The sequence below is a fragment of the Amaranthus tricolor genome, chromosome 16, assembly GCF_026212465.1.
Source record: "Amaranthus tricolor cultivar Red isolate AtriRed21 chromosome 16, ASM2621246v1, whole genome shotgun sequence".
NCBI lineage: Eukaryota > Viridiplantae > Streptophyta > Magnoliopsida > Caryophyllales > Amaranthaceae > Amaranthus > Amaranthus tricolor.
The window spans coordinates 7,113,393-7,133,921 of record NC_080062.1 but is presented as its reverse complement, the minus strand read 5'-3'; the positions used below and the strand labels follow the sequence as shown (position 1 = coordinate 7,133,921).

General features: G+C 32.9%; 2 protein-coding genes across 4 annotated transcripts; one reads left to right on the top strand and one right to left on the bottom strand.

The window, feature by feature from the left end:
- Positions 1–132: 132 nt before the first annotated feature.
- On the bottom strand, positions 133–3,661 carry LOC130802766 (vesicle-associated membrane protein 711-like). 2 transcript variants are annotated; one of them, XM_057666829.1, is made up of 4 exons: positions 3,221–3,657; positions 1,741–1,931; positions 1,427–1,590; positions 133–597 (listed from the first exon to the last, which is right to left on the bottom strand). In XM_057666829.1, exons 1-4 carry the CDS (start codon positions 3,435–3,437, stop codon positions 507–509), a joined length of 663 nt encoding a protein of 220 aa, XP_057522812.1. In that variant the 5' UTR covers positions 3,438–3,657; the 3' UTR covers positions 133–506. The 2 variants fall into 2 exon arrangements, with proteins under 2 accessions (XP_057522812.1, XP_057522811.1); XM_057666828.1 differs by lacking the exon at positions 133–597 and having other exon boundaries at positions 684–1,590; positions 3,221–3,661.
- Positions 3,662–7,678: 4,017 nt separating this feature from the next.
- LOC130802764 (protein transport protein SEC24 A-like) lies at positions 7,679–18,643 on the top strand. Of its 2 annotated transcripts, none has more exons than XM_057666823.1 (14): positions 7,679–7,910; positions 8,504–9,619; positions 9,751–9,889; positions 10,270–10,460; positions 11,198–11,305; positions 11,390–11,593; positions 11,739–11,970; positions 12,744–12,893; positions 13,166–13,322; positions 13,583–13,710; positions 13,801–14,123; positions 14,209–14,394; positions 15,520–15,769; positions 17,240–18,643. In XM_057666823.1, exons 2-13 carry the CDS (start codon positions 8,579–8,581, stop codon positions 15,751–15,753), a joined length of 3,093 nt encoding a protein of 1,030 aa, XP_057522806.1. In that variant the 5' UTR covers positions 7,679–7,910; positions 8,504–8,578; the 3' UTR covers positions 15,754–15,769; positions 17,240–18,643. The 2 variants fall into 2 exon arrangements, with proteins under 2 accessions (XP_057522806.1, XP_057522807.1); XM_057666824.1 differs by having other exon boundaries at positions 7,685–7,910; positions 17,237–18,643.
- The last annotated feature ends 1,886 nt before the right edge of the window (positions 18,644–20,529 follow it).

Genomic DNA, 20,529 nt, shown 5'->3' with positions numbered 1-20,529 from the left:
ACTCAGAATCTCTTACATTCCACCATTTACAAACCAAGCAAAGAAATGGGGAAAACTAGCAATTTAGAAAAGCATTCTACAATCAAACTTAACACTTCTATACAAGATAAACAGCTAAGCAGGCCATGGAAATCAAGAGAAGGCTACAACATAGCCAAATCGACCATAAATGAACCGAGGTGGTAATATTTGTCGAAACATATATACATGAGACGAATCAAAATATTAAAGAGAGGCCAGCGCCTAGCTCACAAGGCTATAAGACGAAGGAACAATTTCTTCTTTACGATACAAGACTAAAACATACAAGAATCTCCTAAAATATCGTACAGAGACACCAACGACATTACAGATCATCGGGTGCAAGACTACAGAAATCCACATTAGGCACAATATAGCATAACATCACAAGGAGAAAGAAAACGGAAAACTCATGTACCACAGAGCAGAGGCATCCGATCGCCATGACTGCATGATTATTAGTTGAATTGGCAGCTATGTCGTCATTACTTTAAACAACCTGGTAGTGCAGGCCCATGGCAGATGAATGCAAGCACCACATATATGATGATCAAGAGAATGAAAATTAGCAGGACCCTGCAACGACCAAGCATTATATAATGTATAAGAGTTTACTCAGATCCTGATAAATTTCCTTAGGAAGCATATATTAGTACGTTGTAGCCATTAATGGTTTATTCTAATAAAAAGATAAGGTATACAATGTTCTTTACTGATAGGAAAATGGCTAGAAAAATCTATATTCAACTAGGCAGGAATCATACAACATTTCACTACCCCAACGTTACTAAATACCTTGGTAGGGTTTAGAGAGGTTGGATGTACATAAAATAACCCTAGTAATAATAATGAGGTTATTTCTGATTGACCTTTGATCGCAAATAATATTTGCAACTTCACATACATAAAAAGTACACATGATTTAATAATGATTTCATAAGTCATTTACCATAGTCCATTATAATTCGTAACCTTTGGCTCCATCGAGAAAGAGAAAACGACACACCAACCTTGAACCATTATCATTATGAAATTATGAATTCACTCGAGCAGCCTCATGAGTCATGACCCTCATAGTTACAAAACTACATGTATTAATCAAAGAAAATAATGCGAGAAACCCTATCCACGACACTAACACTATATTTGGATAGCATTTTTAAAAGAAAAGGAAGGGAAGGGGTTGGAAGGGAAGGGGAAGGAGAAGGGAGGGGAGATCGGTGTATTTTCTATACAAAGCTTTCCTAAGCTGGAAGGATTTATTTGTTAAAATCGTGAAGAAGTTCTTCATTCCAATTCTCTTCTCTCCATTTCACTCCTCCTTTGGGTATCCAAATGAGGGCTATCCCAACATAGTGCAAATGAACTAGACAACACCAAACACCTGAAAAGAATGAGTACATACATAATTTTAACATTTTTCCACCAAACATTGCTTCTAAAACGGCGAGCATGCTTTCGGAATCGTATAGTGTTTCCTTGCAAATTGGCAGTTTTGTCAACCAAAAGCTCCAAGCGATCACCTCTATCTAACACTTTGTCAATGTTCTCGATCATAACGGTCTTCACCTAATGTGATAATTAACAAAGCAAGTCAATAAAATACATTCAACTAGACAAGAAACTGACCACAAGTCTTCAAGTACATGTTCATTTGTAATATATCTAAAAACTTGCATATGATCAGTAATGAATTAAACATAATTGACAGGCTCTAACCTGATTCATTTCGCCTTTCAATCGATTAATTCTGTCAGCATTTGGATCACTTGAATAGTATTCCATTTGCTGATTTAGAACCCTTGAAAACTCTTCATTCATAGCGTAAGCCTGGGCTGTTAGAACTGAACGCCCATAAGTTCTCACAAACCTTTGATGTATGTCTTCAAGAAATGCAAATGGAATTCTACCTGAACAAATCCACAATTATGAGGCAAGTAAATCTCCTCGTTCATTATATATATAACAAAACTATTTTGTTAGCTCATATGGTTGAAAATTAAGGTTAAAATACAAAGCTAACAATTGAGAAGTTAAGAAATTGGAAGAATAATACAAAATTTGGGAGGTAAAAAAATCCTTTAAGCAAATCCACCCAAACAATGAAGGATACTTATATTGATAACTGGTTAATGTTTACATGAGATTACAAGGCCTAAACTACCAACAACAACATTGACCACCATACACTCCTGATCTTCCTCCTCCATAAAAATTCTCCAAAGCCACCATACCATTAAGGCAAGGAGTGTTTTATTGAGTTATTCAATTCAAGGCTATTAGTCTACAAGATACAACATACTCAAGAATCAAGATCATATAATCATCATTTTTCCAATGTCACATACTAAACCACCTATACTTGAATTATGTTTTAGGTTACAACCTTTCAAAATACTATAGTCCAGGCATGGATGGACCTACATGATCCTCAGCACTCTTATCCCCATTTTTGACAGAAATGGCAATCATAGGTGTTATTCATTTAGGGCTTGCTTGGATTGAGCGTAAATATTTAAGTGGATAAAATAGTCAAACTAATGGAATAAAAGTAAGTAGAGATGGAAATAAAGTAATTGAAATAATTGTGAAAGAAGTAGAATGAGAGTAAACTAAAAAAATAAATAAAAAAATAAATAATTCTTCCACCTCTTTAACAATCAAATTCATTTAATTTTCTATCTTACTAAATCAAATACATTTAATTTTCTATCTAACTAACTTCATTTTCCTACTTTGACTGTTATTTACCCTTAAATACTTACGCTCGATCCAAACAGACCCTAACAAAGGAAATAATTTCTTCACTTGTGCAGTCCCATAATCATACAAAAATATCACAAATTAAAATTGGTAGAAAGTTTTCCTATTGATACGAATTGGCATCCAAAATTTTACCACTCACTTAACTTCATGAGATTCCTTAAACCTAAAAAAACAAAATATCCAAACTTTTAGTCAATCATAACATGAATCAGCCACTATTAGTCCCCAAAAATCAAATCCATTAAAAAACCCAAAAGCTAAAGCATACAAAATCAGCAAGTAAAATTACGTCTAGCACACAAAACCCATGATTTCAGCTCAATTACATACAAATTAACAAGCTAATCACTACCCAAAATTCAATCCAGCTGAATTCAACAACCAATTCTCAGTTTCAGTCAATCAATCAAGAAAAAAATATAGAAGAACTTACGTCCAAGAGACTCATCAGCCATACAAAGAACAGAAAGACCATCAGTGCGTTTAAGGTGAAAAATATATCGATCTTGAGAATAAGAAACATGGGTATCATTATTTCCAGGAGTCTTTTCGAGAATTTGTTTCGCAATTGTGCTCGCATTTGTTGTTGTTGCGGAATACTCGGCTAATACAACCGTTCCTCGAGCTACCATACTGTATAAAATCGCCATCTTTCAACAGATTGTTACTTTTTTGAGGGATTTGAGGAGTTTGGGTTGATTGGAGAAGTGTGTAAATGTTGTATTTTGTGGGGTTTTGTAAGAAAGAGGAGACAAACAGAAGGAAGGAAAGAACAGGGGAATTGAGGAAATTGTTGGGTATTTGACTAACAGAAAGTGATTTTAGGGATTTGAAATTTGGATTAGTTGGGGTTCGGTTTGGTATTTGGATTATGTAAGAATATACTTCCCCCAATGTTTTCCTTTTAATTCCATCTAATAAATTTTGGAAAATTTTATCAACTTGTCTTGAACTAGACAGCCTCATAATGAGACCGTCGATTTAGACCGCCTCAATTTGTGCGTATATCAACTTCACAAGTTTCTCTCGTTTTTTATATTTTCTAGGCATTTTTCAATTTTAGTCTTAAAGGTATCAATTTTTGATCTTAAAGGTATCAATTTCAACTTAAAGTAAACTTTAAACATATCAATTAAAATAAAATTTTCAATTTTGACGTTAAACTGATCAATTTTTACTTAAGTATGATTCTGTTTCACAATTTGAGAACGAAGTTAATAAAATGGTATTATTTTATCATTTTATGGATGAATTTTAACAACAAATGAATGGTCAATAAACACTATCAATAATAGTGTTAAAAACATTGTACAAGACAAGTACTTTTATTCAATGCAACATGATGGTTTTAATGGAACATAAGAGTACTTGTACTCTTTAATCATCGATCAATTATAGTGATATTACTCTTTCCTCAACACGTTTATATATATATTTGTAAATAGTTCAAATTGAATATGTTAATAGTTAAATTATGACACATGAACTGACAATTGATGTTTTATGATCTAACTCAATTTTGAACGTATAAGCTTCGATTATCGTTTTCAAAATAATTATTTCAAAGTCTATAAAGATATTATATAGATTTTAGTTCAAATTGAATATGTTAATAATTTAATTATAACATATAATTTGACAATGATGTTTTATAAACTAACTCAATTTTAAACTTCTAATCTTCAATTATCGTTTTAAAAATAAGTATTCAAATTGTATAGATATATTGTATAGCATTTAGTTCAAATTTTATATGTTAATAGTTTTAACACTATTACTGATAGTTTTATTGACCATTCATTTTTGTTTGAAATTCATCCATAGAATGATAGAATAATACCATTTTATATAACTTCATTCTAAAAATTGTGAAACAAAATCATATTTAGGTAGAAATTGATCAGTTTAACGTCAAAATTGATCACTTATAGGTTCAAATTTAAATTTTATACTTTGATTGATATGTTTAAGTATTACTTTACGTTGAAATTGATACCTTTAAGGTCAAAATTGATACCTTTTAAGGTCAAAATTGATAAATGCTTAGAAAATAAAAAAAAAAACAACGGAAAACGTGTGATGTTGTTACACGCGCGAATTGGGCCGGCCCACTCTTGGTCTCAATTTGAGACGGTCTCAGCCAAAGTTTTGGTGAAATTTTATATAGTGACTTATAGTCTTTTTATGTGACAAATAAACGTTTTTTTTAATCTGTATAGTGACTTTAAAGTTCTAACTAATTTACTTGGTATACAAAAGGGTAATGTTTTTTTTAATCTGTATAGTGACCTTGAAGTTCTAACTTAAGCTTTTGGTTGAAGCTTTAAATATGTTATATAGAAGAATTTTATTTACAAGGACATTACACGTCCCATCTCATGCAGGCAATATTAAGAATGCAAATAAATAATAATGCACAAATTCTTACTTGAGACCGTCTTTATAAGAGACGCGTCTTAAATGGCCCAGCCCATTATTACTTAGAAAAACAACTACCAGAAAAACGCGTGCTGTGTAATTCTATTTGGAGTTGGTGTTATAACCTATTGAAGTTGGTATTATAACATGTTAGAATTGGTATTATAACCTATTAAAGTTGGTATCTCCAAATAGGTTATAATACCAACTTTAATATGTTATAACACCAACTCCAAATACCAATTTTAATAGGTTATAACACTACATCAAATAAGGTCAAACATACGCGTCAACTTTTAGTTTTTTTTTTTTTTTTTTTTTTAAATGTTGGACCTGAGCCTAAAGAGCACGTTGATAATAGCCCTACAAATCTGCTCAAACGAGCACTTATCTTGCTATTTATTGTTGATGTGTGTTGTTGCCTCGATCAAGACAACCTCTTGAACCCCTCTCTTTGCTCTTCATGGCTTCATCGTTATGGCACTTCAAAGCTCCTTCTCCAAACCACACATCCTCTCTCGGATTTTCCTCACTTTTTTCGTCAAAGCAAGTTAGTGAATCGTTTAAGATGTGATCAAAGTCATCTCCGTATGGCTGTTGCACTAACAAATTCCATCAAGTTTTTGATATTTTTTATTTTTCTATTTTTTAAAGTAATTATTATTTTTAGTTTTTTAATACAAATATAAACGAAATAGAACGTGATATAAGACTCTTTTAAGAGATAACATGTTTAACTGGTAAAGGGCCATTTAGACTAGTAAAAAACAAATGTGCAAAGATTGAATCTTTATGAAAAAATGAAAAGTCAAACCTATAACACATTAAAAGTGAAACCTTAAAAATTAAAATTTTTTTTATAAAAGTGTAATTACAGATATTAAAATATAAATTATACTCTCTTCTATTTATAGAGTCAGAGAATAGGAGATTTGGGTTTTGCACTAAAACCAAGTAGGGGTGAGAGACCACTTAAAAGTGGGTGAAAAAAACTCTCTTTTTCCATAAAAGGCATTGATATTTATATGTTATTGTGTTGTTGTAGTAAGGATAAAAGGGTAAAAAAGAATGATAAAAATAAAAATGAAATATTTTCAGTAAATTGGCCCAATAAAAAAATGTCCTATTCTCTATAAATAAAAGGGAGTATAAATTTAGCAATAAGATCAACAACGATACTCCATTTTATACGTTTAAATTCTTGTTTAGATGAAGCCTATTGGTGGTAAAAGAACCACCAAAATGGTATATACTTATAGAAAATTTTAAAAACACGTCTAAAAATCTAGTTTATTTTAATTTCAATTCTAATTATAATTATAATAATTTTCTAAAATATACGGCAGATACATATGTTTAGACAATAAAATTGATAATTATTTGAAATTTTATTCAAAATTTTTCTGAAATAATATAAAATGTACCTATTCTAGCATACTTCATTGTATTTAAAATAACAAGAATTCTTACTTGAGACCGTCTTTTCTAAAGATGGTTCTCAAAAGTCCAGTCCATTATGTTAATTTAAAAAAAAAACTGACGAGCGCGTGTAAGTGTAATGTGAAAAGTCACATAATATATATTTGGAGTTATAACATTTATTTGGGGTTATAACATAATATATTTGGTGTTATACCAACATATATTTGAGGTTTATAACATAATTTATTTTAGATTATAACATAATATATTTGAAGTTATAACAATAAATATATTTGAGGTTATAACATAATATATATGGGGTTATAATAACATATATTTATTGTTTTAACATAATATATATGAGGTTATAATAACATATATTTATTGTTATAACATATTATATTTGAAGTTATAACATAATATATAATTGCAGTTGGGTATATAATGGTGTGCGTTTGAGGGTATAGAATTTTTATAACACCAAATATATTATGTTATAACCTTAAATGTATGTTGTTATAACTCCATATATATTATATTATATTATTTCAAATATACATTATTACAACTTTAAGTATATTATGTTATAACCACAAATATATGTTGTTATAACGGCATATATATTATGTTATAGCTTCAAATATATATATATATATATATATATATATATATATATATATATATATATATATATATATATATATTGTTATAACTTCAAATATATTATGTTATAATTCAAAATAAATTATGTTATAAACTCCAAATACATGCTGGTATAACACCAAATATATTATGTTATAACCCTAAATAAATGCTGTTATAACCCAAATATATTATGTGACTTTTCACATTACATATACACACACGTATCAATTTTTTTTTAAATTAACATAATAGGTTGGGCTTTTGAGAACCATCTTTACAAAAGACTTTACAAAAGACTTTACAAAAGACGGTCTAAAGTAACAATTGTTATTTACTGAAATTGTCTAATAATTAATTATAATTATAATAAGTAAAAACTAAAAAGGATTGGAAACTGTTAATAATTATCACATTTACATATTTGCTAAAACATCAAACTCTAATTCTTCTCCCAAATTCTTCAGATTTTTGAAGCCATATCTAATCGGTGTGACCTAAATGACTATCGATTTCTCGCAATTTTCCTAATTTACCGGTTTGATCAAGCGGTTGATTTTGTTTTTTCCGGTAGTCTTTCAATTCCGTTGATTTCATTGGTGAATCACCGAGTTTGATTTTTTTTCCCGGCTTTTATTCAGGTATTTGATTTCGTTAAATTTTTTCCTTTCTGATCAAAGTTGTGAATCTTGTATTTGACGGAGATCTCGTGATGTTTGAGTTTGAATTTGGTCAGCTTTCAATATGTGCATTTGCGGATGTTGCCTAAAATTAGTTGTTTTGTGACAATTTAGGTTTTGTTGCATGTGTTTTGCTTGCTGAACAGTTAAGTTACATTTTTGAAACATAATAATTATAACAAGCGAATTAAAATGGTTGTGGCAATATGTGATTTAAGCAAAAAAGTGAAGGAACTATCATTCTGAGATGCTTTGACAGCGATTTGGCAATGTTGAATCACTTAATTTAGTTTTAGACGGTTACTATGCTAGCAATTTAGCATTGCTGTTTCTATTAACTCCAATGATGAAGTGGTCTAGAATGTGATGTTTGATTTTTTGGACGTCGAGGAATAATGATCCTTTCCATTTGTTGTGAAATGGGAAAAAGAACTTGGGAGGGATGGGGTATGTCAGTTGATGAGGGATATTTCATATGAGGAGATAACAATAGCATTGTTTAGTTTATATAGTTTTTAGTGGAATACTATTTTATTTAGTTATTTTTTGTGCAGTTTTTTCATTAGGTCGAGCTCGTAGTAGAGTAGATTGTGAAGGGGGAAGTAAGTGGGGGTAAAGAATTGAATCAAATGGCAACCGGAAATCTGGGACACCCAAATTTTTCAGGTCGTCCTAATGTTCCAGGCAGACCAGCTGGTAGTCCCTTTGCTGCAGCACCTCCCCCTGCAACGAGTCCATTTTTGTCATCTGGTCCTGCGTCTGGTAGATCAGATGGCCCTAGTGTTAAACCTCCCCCAACATCAGCTCCAACTATTACAACACCGTTCTTATCATCTGGACCAACTGTAGGACCCCCAGTCCCTGGATTTAAGCCTTCTTTACCTGCTGGTAATACTGATGCATCTGCACCCACTGCTTCCGGACCACCACGATCACTTGGTCTGCCTACATCAAACCATTTCCAGCAATTTGCAGCCCCTCAGTTCTCAGGGCCTCCAACAAATCCTCCTATCCATATGCCTGCTGGTGGGCCCCCTAACATGGTATCTTCTGTAGCACCTAATATGCCTCCACCGTTCCAGCGTCCTAGTGTTCTGTCTCCAAATCCACCCTTTACTTTCCGCCCCCATTCTCAGGCTCCTCCTGTCCAAATGACATCTTCCCCTCAACCCTACGCTCAAGCTCCACCTGTTCATAAGGGAACACAACCCCAAACTTATGCCCAGGCTCCACCTGTACAAATGTTATCCCAGCCCCAATCTTATGCTCAGGCTCCAGGAGTATCACCACCCACTTACTATGGACAGCAACCGGTTTACCTCCAGCCTCCCTCTCAACCTGGTATGGCATCAATTCATTCGAGAGATCAAATGCAGCATCTATCAGCTCCTCCGATGAGTGCTATGCAGGGTTTAGTAGAAGACTTTAGCTTCTTGTCATTAGGTTCCATTCCTGGATCAATGGACCCTGGACTTGATGCTAAAGCATTGCCAAGGCCACTTGAGGGGGATGTGCATCCAGAGGTTTTCCATGATATGTTTCCCATGAACTGTGACCCAAAAATTTTGCGCCTTACTACTAGCGGTATACCAAATTCACAATCTCTTGCGTCAAGGTGGCATTTACCCCTTGGAGCTGTTGTTTGTCCGCTAGCTGAAGCTTCTGAAGGGGTTAGTATTACTTATGCTGATGTTTCTATAACAGCTTTATATGTCAGCTTATGATCCTCATCATAAATAGCTTTAAATGTCAGATAATTACTTGCTATATGCCTGACATGGGAATGCCTATATGTTTTCAGGAGGAAGTGCCCGTAGTAAATTTTGGTGCAGGTGGTATTATTCGCTGTAGAAGGTGTCGTACATATGTAAATCCCTATGTCACATTTACAGATGGTGGAAGAAAGTGGCGTTGCAATGTGTGTTCTCTGCTTAACGATGGCAAGTTCACTAGAATAATGCTTGATTCACTATTTTGATAATGTTGTGCATCCCTTAGTTTCAATATTGACCTCTCTTGGTTTCTCCCTTAATAGGGCCTTCTAGTAAATATTCTTACACAACGAATGCTGATTGTTCTATTTCTTGGTTTCTGTACTCTTGCAACAATGTTTCTGAATTACCATTGGTAGGTGATAATAATATACATGCTCCAGAACATATTCACTTGATTTAATTGATTATTGGGGACTTTTCGTATCAGAGTACTTGTTCTTATAGGTAGAAAATATGTTGAAGTTTCACACCAGATACTGTTCATTCGAGATTATGATGTGGTATGTTGGTGAGAGATTGACAGGCTCTTGGCTGTTTTTATGCAGTCCCTGGGGATTATTTTGCCCAACTAGATGCCACAGGCAGAAGAATTGATGCTGACCAACGACCTGAACTTATCAAAGGTAGCGTTGAATATGTTGCAACAACTGAATATATGGTGCGACCACCTATGCCGCCTCTCTACTTTTTCCTCATTGATGTGTCAGTTTCTGCAGTCAGGAGTGGCATGATTGAGGTAAGCCTATAGAGCTGCGAGGAATGTCTTTTTCTTTTTTTTATACATTTTACATGCTTCTTCAGATTATGTTGTCTTCACTTTCTGGGCCTTCGTACTATGTTTTGTTGTTTATTAGTTTGATTTTTCCATTATATATTTTGCTTTTGTGTTCAGCTCTGCATTTTGTTACTCAGTTTAGTTGCTTGAAATGAAAGAAAGGATTTACATATGTTTAGATAGTGAAGCAGTATCTGATAATTAAATAATTTAGACACTCGTAGGTTCTTGTTAATGATATGAGTTGAGCTCTGTTTAATCTCAAGAGTGAGATAGGCTGGGGTACTAAACTTAAAATAATAGTGAATACCTGCTGTTTATGTTATAAAAGGAGTTTGGGTAGAAGCTTAGGCACTTGAGCAATTTGAAGAGTTGTTACCATTTTGTGCTTTTTGAATGGCGGTAGTGCGAGACCGGAGAGCGACGAGATCAGAGGATGTGCAGCAGGATAAACAGTAATATTAAAAAGAAAAGAGGGTGAGTAAAAAGGGGAAATTACGAGGACCCATTTTTTATATTTTATAACAAAATAGCATGCTGAATGCATGACATTTGTGCTCATTTCTTCATTAGTATACTGGACAATCCTTCATTTATCCTCCTATTAGTTATACTGAGGCTTCACTCAGTATTTTCTACATCCTACAACTGCAGCCTTTGGTTTGATGAATTTATGACATACGACATTGATCTTGCAGGTTGTGGCTCAGACCATAAAGTCTTGCTTAAATGAACTACCTGGATCCACCCGAACACAAATTGGTTTTATAACATTTGACAGCACCATACACTTCTACAACATGAAAGTAAGTAGATAGTAGTACCTGCCTTTGATGCTTTCTCTTGTTGAAATTTCTTATTACTAATTATTGCCTTCTTATCAATGCCAGTCAACTTTGACGCAACCCCAAATGATGGTGGTCTCGGATGTGGATGATATATTTGTCCCTTTACCAGATGATCTTCTTGTCAACCTCTCCGAATCAAGAAACGTGGTGGAGTCATTTTTGGATAGTTTACCCTCTATGTTTCAAGACACTATGAACGTTGAATCTGCTTTTGGCCCAGCTCTTAAAGCTGCATTATTGGTCATGGTATGTGTTGTTTTTCGCTTCAGCTTTTTGTTTTTCTAGGTTTGAGATTCTATTTTCTTTAAAGTGACTTGGAGATTATCTTGTAATGTCCTTTGTGTTGGAGATTAATGTGTAGATACATGACCAAGTGTTTATTTGTTTGCAGAGTCAACTTGGGGGTAAACTGTTGATTTTCCAAAATACACTTCCTTCTATTGGAGTTGGTCGGTTGAGATTACGAGGTGATGATATCCGGGTATATGGAACTGATAAAGAACATTCTCTGAGAGTAGCCGAAGATCCATTCTATAAGCAAATGGCAGCGGATTTTACAAAGTACCAGATAGGAATCAGCGTGTACGCTTTTAGTGATAAGTACACAGATATAGCTTCATTAGGTATGAGTTATTTTTGCGTGAAATCATAGTTGTGCTGTTGTTGAGCTTTGTCACTTTCATATAAATTATTTCCATTGAGCTTTATTACAATTTTTTTACTCTTGCCATCAGTGTTCGCTAAACAGCACAAAAATGCATCTTTTATTTGTTAACAGCATAGAATAGCTATCTGGTTTACCAACTACCTATAAGGTTTATAATGACTTGGGGAATATGCTTCCTTAGTAGAGATTTCAGAAATGTGTGGTGAATTCTAATGACATTGTTAGTTTCCACATCAATATTACATGATCTTGTTTAAAATTTTAATTATCGGTGGTAGTTAGCTTAATCCATTGTTCATTTTGTGTTGATAGTTTTTGATGTTATAGTACTTCATTTTATCTCATAATTTTGTAATTTGTGTCGGTTACTTTCCTGTTTATTCTTGTCCTATTGGAAGGAAAACAATCTTTCTGTTTCCCACTCCATCCCATATTGTTTTTCTCCTTCCCTTTTTTAGCGTTTCAGAAAGTGTGAATGGTTTTATTTACATTGCTAAAAAGCAGAAAGTGTGAATGATTTTATTTACATTGCTAAAAAAAATTTCCTTCTATTGCACCTTATTAGCTGCACATTATACAACAGCTTTTGAAATTTATTTCATTTCCTGTCATTGGATAACAGTTAGGATCTCTTTTATTTTTTTAATAAATGATAATGAAGTTAGACACAGTCAGCAGTATATCTGTGATGTATTTAATTTTGAAAGCTAATCTTTCACCTTCATGTAGGGACCCTTGCCAAATACACTGGTGGACAAATATACTACTATCCCAGTTTCAAGTCAAACATGCACGGTGACAAGTTGATACATGAGTTGGCTAGAGATCTCACCAGGGAGACTGCTTGGGAGGCTGTTATGCGCATAAGATGTGGGAAAGGTTGGGTTATATCTTACTTTTGCACGTTCCTTGTAGTGTCGGACCTTGGCTTTGGCCAGCCATCCCTCCCCTCCAAAAAAAAAAAATCTTCTTAAATTGATTAAAATTTTTATTTAGCCCCTAAAATATTGTTTAATGATTTGGTTTTAACTTTTACGTTAAGTGCCCTCCCTATGGAAATTGTTGGAGATCTGCCATTGTTCCTTGTTCCTTTCCAAGTTCTTATTTCGTTGATTCTGATCCTCTTTTTTGATTGGATTTTTCAATTTCAGGTGTAAGATTCAATTCTTATCATGGAAACTTTATGTTGCGGTCTACTGATTTGATAGCGCTTCCTGCTGTGGACTGTGATAAAGCTTTTGCCATGCAATTATCCCTGGAAGAGACATTACTGACAACTCAGACTGTGTACTTTCAAGTTGCGTTGTTGTATCCTTTAATTATGGTATCAAAATATTTACATGTCAAATTTTTTCAAAGGGATGGATTCAGATCGAGAGCATCTTTAGGAAAGAGGTTTCCCATCTCCTGACTAGCTGTTTATAGTGTTTTCTCTTGCCATTTACTAAAATTCTAATCTGTTTACTTGAGGGTTTCTGTTAGCATCTTGTTGACTTTGTGTGCCTATTTTCCTGGACTCAGTTGGGGGTTTTGGGATATCGAGTTTTATTTTTCCTGACATTTTCTAGATATACTGCATCATGTGGAGAGAGACGTATTAGAGTACACACAGCTGCGGCACCAGTGGTTGCTGATCTCGGAGAGATGTATCGTAGAGCTGATACTGGTGCCATAGTCTCGCTGCTTGGCCGGCTAGGTATTATGTTACAGCCTTCCTCTGGCCTTTTGTTTTTCAAATAAAGAATGAAATTAGCATTTATTACTGACTAATCATCAAATCTCTCAGCTATTGAGAAAACTCTATCAAGTAAGCTAGAAGATGCACGTTCTTATTTGCAAATGAGGATTGTTAAGTCCCTTAAAGAATATCGAAATCTGTATGCGGTGCAACATCGGTTGGCTGGAAGGATGATCTATCCAGAATCGTTAAAGTATCTGCCTCTGTATGGGTTAGCACTTTGTAAATCAACACCTCTTCGTGGAGGGCATGCAGATGCCCAACTAGATGAACGCTGTGCAGTTGGTTCAACGATAATGACATTGCCTGTTCAAAGTCTATTAAAGTTTTTATATCCCAGCTTGATTCGTGTGGATGAGTTTCTACTCAAGGTACTGTTAATACATTGAGTTAGGATTTTGTATGATGCTGTTGATTTGATTAATATCTAAGTCCACGCATCCATGTCTTCTCTAGGCATCTTCTCCAGTTGCAGATCTTAAGGATGCCGAGAAGCGCATTCCCCTAACGGCAGAAAGTTTAGATCCTAGAGGCCTTTATATTTTTGATGATGGTTTACGCTTTGTCCTTTGGATTGGCAGAATGCTTTCTCCTGAGGTGGCAAGGAATTTGAATATTGATTTTGCTTCTGATCTTTCACAGGTACATTGTCTTCAACTCTTTGTATTCATATACATGTAGCTGTACATCTACATTTGTCACAAAAAATGATTTGGGAGGTTTTTTTTAGAACTTCTTGCTGTAATGTGTGATTGATTTGGGGTAGGAGTGGACAGCATGAATGGGTCTGCATTACTAAATCATTGGTCACTCTATGAAGGAATTTATGATTGAGATAGCCACAGTAATAGTTTTTTACCTGTTTGTGGGCATCTTTGATCATCTTAAGGCCTTTGATCTCTTCATTTTGGTCTTTTAGATACCCCCTTCAGTACTTTTATTTGAGTATCCGGTATGCAAAAACATGGTTTTTTCTTGGTATTATTGCCTTTTTATCCATCCATCTTGACCCAATTGCAAAATAATAGATAACAAGAATTTTAGTAAATACTTCATGTAATAAAATGTTTTAATCCTCTGCTCCTTTGAATTTTCTATATAACGTAAATAGAAGTGAGAAGTTTCAAGATATAATGTAGCAAAGTCAAAGGGATAATAGGAGTAATTTTTTAAGATAAACTGCTATGAGTTCTTTATTCTGTTGCACAACAACTGGAGGGAGAGGGTAATCCTTTTATTTGAGCTACCTGTATATTAACGGTGTCTGTTGCTAATTTCACCTTTGTTTCTGGTTTCCATGTCATATGATGTTTATGATTCTTCTCAATCTGTTGATAATTTGGGTTTTATAGTGATTACTGCTTATTTAAGATAACTTTTCCTTCAAATTATCTGGTCGAGGGCTTCCTTTTCTGCAGTGCATTGAGTTGGTCCGTTTATGGGATCTCTCTCGAGTATCAATGCCTCTGTTGGAATCTCTTGTAGGTTGCAAGTCTAGGACTGTTTCTTGTCTTTTGGGTAAATGAATCAGTCTTAATGTCATCTCTGTAATGCGTTACACAATGTTATAGGTGGAATTGCTGTGTTTATTATAGAAAGTATTGATGTACCTGTGAATTTTTGGCACTTGGCTGTGGTAGTCTATGATTGAATCAATTGTTTGAAAATTTTGCTTGAAATTGAACTTTCTTTCCTGCTTTCCTAAAATTCCTACTTGTTCCAAGGGAATGCTGATGGGCTTTCATGATTTTTCTATTGAATTATTAGGTTAACATCTATGAAAGTGATAATGAAATGTCAAAGAGGCTAACAGGGCTGCTTAAGAAGCTGAGAGAGAGTGATCCCGCTTACTATCAACTTTGTCATATTGTAAGGCAAGGCGAACAACCAAGGGAAGGGTTCTATTTTTTGGGAAACCTTATCGAGGATCAGACTGGTGGTGTAAGTGGCTATGGTGACTGGATTACACAAATCCATCGACAGGTTCAGCAAAATGCATAACAAGCAGATATTCAAGGTTTGTGGGGCAATTTCTTGATTGTTAATGTCACTTTAACCTTTTATCTCTTCCTCAAGCAGATATTTTTACATCAAATTGATATTCTAACATAACTCCGCTGTTGGCAAGCTAATTTTGAAAATGATTTTTCATATGAAGGTATTATTGTTATTGTGAAGATTTTGGTTTGGCTTCTGCATTACTTGACTGTCATGCATAAAAAACATTGCAAAGATGGGGATAACAAAATGTTTGACCTGCTACCTATCTTTTTCTATTAGTAACTTGTAGTCTTGCACATTATTACCAACTTGTGCTGGTTTATTTAGCAAGGAAAGAAGTGTCTCTAGAATAGCTATTTATCTATTTGTTGGTGTTACTGATTGAATTCTCAGCAGATGATCGTTACCTATTACCTTGTTCAGTCTTGGGTATAGAAACCTCAATCTCTCATCATTTGATCGAGGAGAAACCATGTCTCTTCATGTCCTTTAAAGTTCAAATTTGGAGTGTTACTTTGAACCATGTTTTTTGGTTGATTCTCAAAATATTTTTTCAGTCTGGCAAATGACAATTGACTTCTTTATGAGGTCTTGATGCTTGACGCTTACAGAACTATAGAAATGTTGTGGTTGTTAAACAATAGGGGTCAAGGGCATTAACTGAAGTAATATAAAACCGAATAAGTTCAGTTTGACACAACCTGGTTCTTGTATTCCTTTTTGTTTTAGATCTGTTTCTGTGTTAACTGCAGTTGAAGGATCATACCAGATACTTTGGTTGGTTGGTTGCTGCTTGCAACAGAAGTTTCCTTACTTAACTCTCTAAGTACTACTCTGCCCCAATGGGTTTGCTACAATGTGTTATATCTACTTTCTTAGGTTTGACATTAAAAAGAAGCTTATTCATAACAAATAACAATAACCTGTTTCAACCAGTTAGCATTAGATGGTTTGACCATTCAATTATTTATTTGTGTCAAAATAAGCTAAATTGACCAATAAGCTATTAGCTATTTTGCCAAATACCCTTTTAATAATATGACATATATTGTGACTCTAACTATTAGGTTAAGCTTTTGGTTGAGATGATTCCTTGACATGCTATCAGAAGTCAATGTGACATATGGTTATGGTTTTGAATTTTACCAGCCTCATTTCGATTGAAATATATGAACCAGGTATAAGGAGGGTGAGGGTTTGTGGTGCATGTACACTTTTAGGCTTCTAGGTCTAAAAATGATTACATGTGATAAATCTACAATTTTTGGTTGAGATGGTTTCTTGACGACCTACTTTCTTACTATGCATTTAAATTTGAACCACATCTATATTTAGTTGGTTTTCCATTCTTTTCGTTCTTGGTCGAGCATTTTTATGATGATGATGCATCTATACCCGTGAGATATTTGCTTCTTCACGTCTACTTCTCCGACCCCTGGTCGTGCTGTTTTGTTCGGGTTTTTGAGTCCAACTTTTCTTGCAGCAGGGATTTATCATCTAACAAGATATCATCAACTCTCAGAAAACTAATTGTCTGTGTATGCGCACATCACGGTTAGTAAAATATTTTTGTTGTGAGCAAATATTTTTCATTTTTTAAATTATTTTTTGATGAAAATAAATAGTTTAGGAGTACTTTAGTGAAATCATATTTTGTTATTTTCAGATTTTCTTAGTAAAATTTATTTTCTTTTTTAGCTTTAGACAGGAACCAGGACATATATCTCATATTTGTGTGATCACATTCCTCTGTTGCCTTACAGATTTTGTTCTTTTTGTTTTAGAGGATGTGTGTTGTGAAATACACTAAGAAATGGATTATTATTTATTAATATGTTCCTTCTTGAGGGCCTTTCATTTCAGTGATTTATAATACTTTTGTTTTTTTCTTTTCTTTTTTTTTCTTTTTATAATTTTATTTTCCCAGAAGTTTGCTGAGTTAACACTCAGGGTAAGTTGGAGAACCCCTACTAGAGTCCTTTTTGTATATGGTGAGAATCTAACCTTGTTACAAGAGTAAAAGGGAAAGTCGTTGGTTGTACATTTGATTTAGTAAATATAGCTTTTCAAATATTGGTGATTTAGTGAATGGGCAAATTTTAGAATAATGGGTCGATTAGCAAACAGTTTTAAGTTCATAGCTGGTTGCACGGATAGGTTTATATATATCATTGGCTGATTTGAAAAATTATTTAGATTAGTTTATATAAAAGTGTGTGGTAAACTCAATGATTCATGTAGGCCAAAGTAGGTTTTGATGGGTTTAATAGCAACTTTTACCATTTTGATGATGAACAATGTATATTTTGGGTATAAATGAATTTAACTAAATCCATTTATCAGTAGTTAAGTAGAAAATTTAAAATAAAAATAAGATTAATTATTAAAAAAAAAGCACAAAATAAGAGCAAAATTAACTTATTTTCAGATGTAATCGCCTCTAACCCTAGAGCTCAAGTTCGGTGCTGTTCGTAGTTAGTAACTGCGAATAGAGACAAATTGATAAAATGAGAAAGAAGGGACCTGTTGTTGTATTTAGGCACGATGGTGTTCGCAGTTATTAACTGCGAACAAGATATTTGGTAAAAAAAGTCAACACCCCTGTTCGCAGTTAGTAAGTGCAAACAACTTCTTTGGCTTTTTTAAAATCAAACCACTTGTTCGCAGTTATTAAGTGCAAACAGATTCATACCTCAGGTTTGGGAATTAAGCGCTTATATCTGGAAATAAGTTGATTTTAGTCTTATTTTGTGCTTTTTTTTTATTTTATAATTAATCTTATCTATTTTAAATTTTCAGTTAAGTACAAATAAGGCTTTCTAAAATGTTGTATATCAAAACATTGTTACTTATTTGCCACACAACAAGTTATTTTGCTTAGGTTAAACTCGTAATGAGTTATAGAGGTGTTCAAAATAGATTCGATAACATGATATGCACTTGTTGTCACAAGATTTGATTTCAAACTGATTTGAAAAGTTGATTTAAAATTGATTCCAATCACTTGAATGAACACTTCTAGCTAGAATGGCGTTCATCAAACATTGTGACTTTTGGTGTAATTGTTATTAAAATTTTTTTTGTAATACTCTTAGTTTTAGACGTTAGTTTATATAGCTTGTTTTGTACGAAATTGTTTCATTATGAGATAGGTCTATATAATTAGCTTATTTCTCTAATTGATCACTTATGTAAGTGATATTTTCATAGATTAAATGTACAAGACTTTGTCTATGAAACCGTCTCATAATCTTATCTTATTCTTTTAAGAGTTTGTTTTAGCAAAAATATACTCCCTCTAATTTGCTACCAATGTCCCATTTGCTTTATGTACTCTATCCAATGCACTTATCCAATCATTAATATCTCTAATTGTGCATAATTAAAAATTATGAAAAGTCGATATGAATAATCCTTATATTGAGACGAATCAAACAAGATTTCATTTGACTATGTTTTAACTTATAGATTAATAATAAAATACAAATTAAAAGTAAGAGATGAATAATTTATCTAAAAAGCAAATGAGACGTTAGTGTTAAATTGAAAAGAGTAGGAATTTGACCAAAATAAAAGGTTTTTCTAATTGATGTGTTTTTGTTTTAGTTCAACGCACTACAATTTTTTTGAAAGAAACGCACTACAATTAATAATTATACAAAATTGATTTTACAAAATTAATATTTTAAAATGAATTTTATAAAATATTTGATAAGTTGTGTTTTTCACATACATAATGAACAACTTATTGGAAGATTACTAATAAGTTGGTAAAATAGTGTAATTTACTCTAGTTTGCTAATATTTCTATTTTGCTGTGTATTTTGCTTAGCAACATTTTCATTTTTGATAATATTTCCTCCACTTTTTAAAACTTTTATCAACACAATTTTTATCTCTTCCTTTTAATTTTTTCAACACAATTTTTATTTGTTAATTTACATTTCTAATCTTTCTATCATTTGTCATTATATCAATTTGATAGAGATTGAAAAACTATCAATGTGTAGCATCTTACTACTTGAGATAAAATTATTTGCTCTTCCCATGTACCATATAGTTCAGTTCGTATGTTTCAATTTACTTGCAATATTTATTTTTTTCACGCAATCCAATGCACTAATTTAATTCTTAATATCTCTAATTATATATAATAAAAATTATAAAAATTTGATATTAATAATCTTTGCAATGGACCATCAAATAAGATCTCACTTGATTATATTTTAACTTATAGATTAAAAATTAATCACAAATTAAGAGTGATTAATAAATAGTGTCGTTTTTCCTAATGTTGCAACTAATATGAAACGAAGAAAGTACGAAGATTTATGCTTCATGTATTATTTGATAAAATAATTAACTAAAATTATATAAAATATTTCAAACTCGAAAATTTCATTCGACCAATAAGATTTGATGGACCTTGATTTGTTATATTTTTTCTTTTTCATTATACGTGCTACTAATTGTGACATTTTCTCATATAACATGCCAGAATCAAATATGAGTATTTTAAAATGGAGGAAGTATTCCTTCACAAGTTTGGGCCCAGGAGAGTGGCTACCAGACATTGACAGGAGTAGGGCCATGATGTGTGTAAATGGTAATGTTAGGCAGAAAGTGTTACAAGGGGCAACAAGCGGAGCTCAAGATTCTTCAATAATTGAAATTAGAGTAACAATCTATAAAATAGTTATCATAACTATATTATGATCACAATTCACAATACAATCTTAAAATGATTAATTATAATCTTAAAGTGATTATTTATAA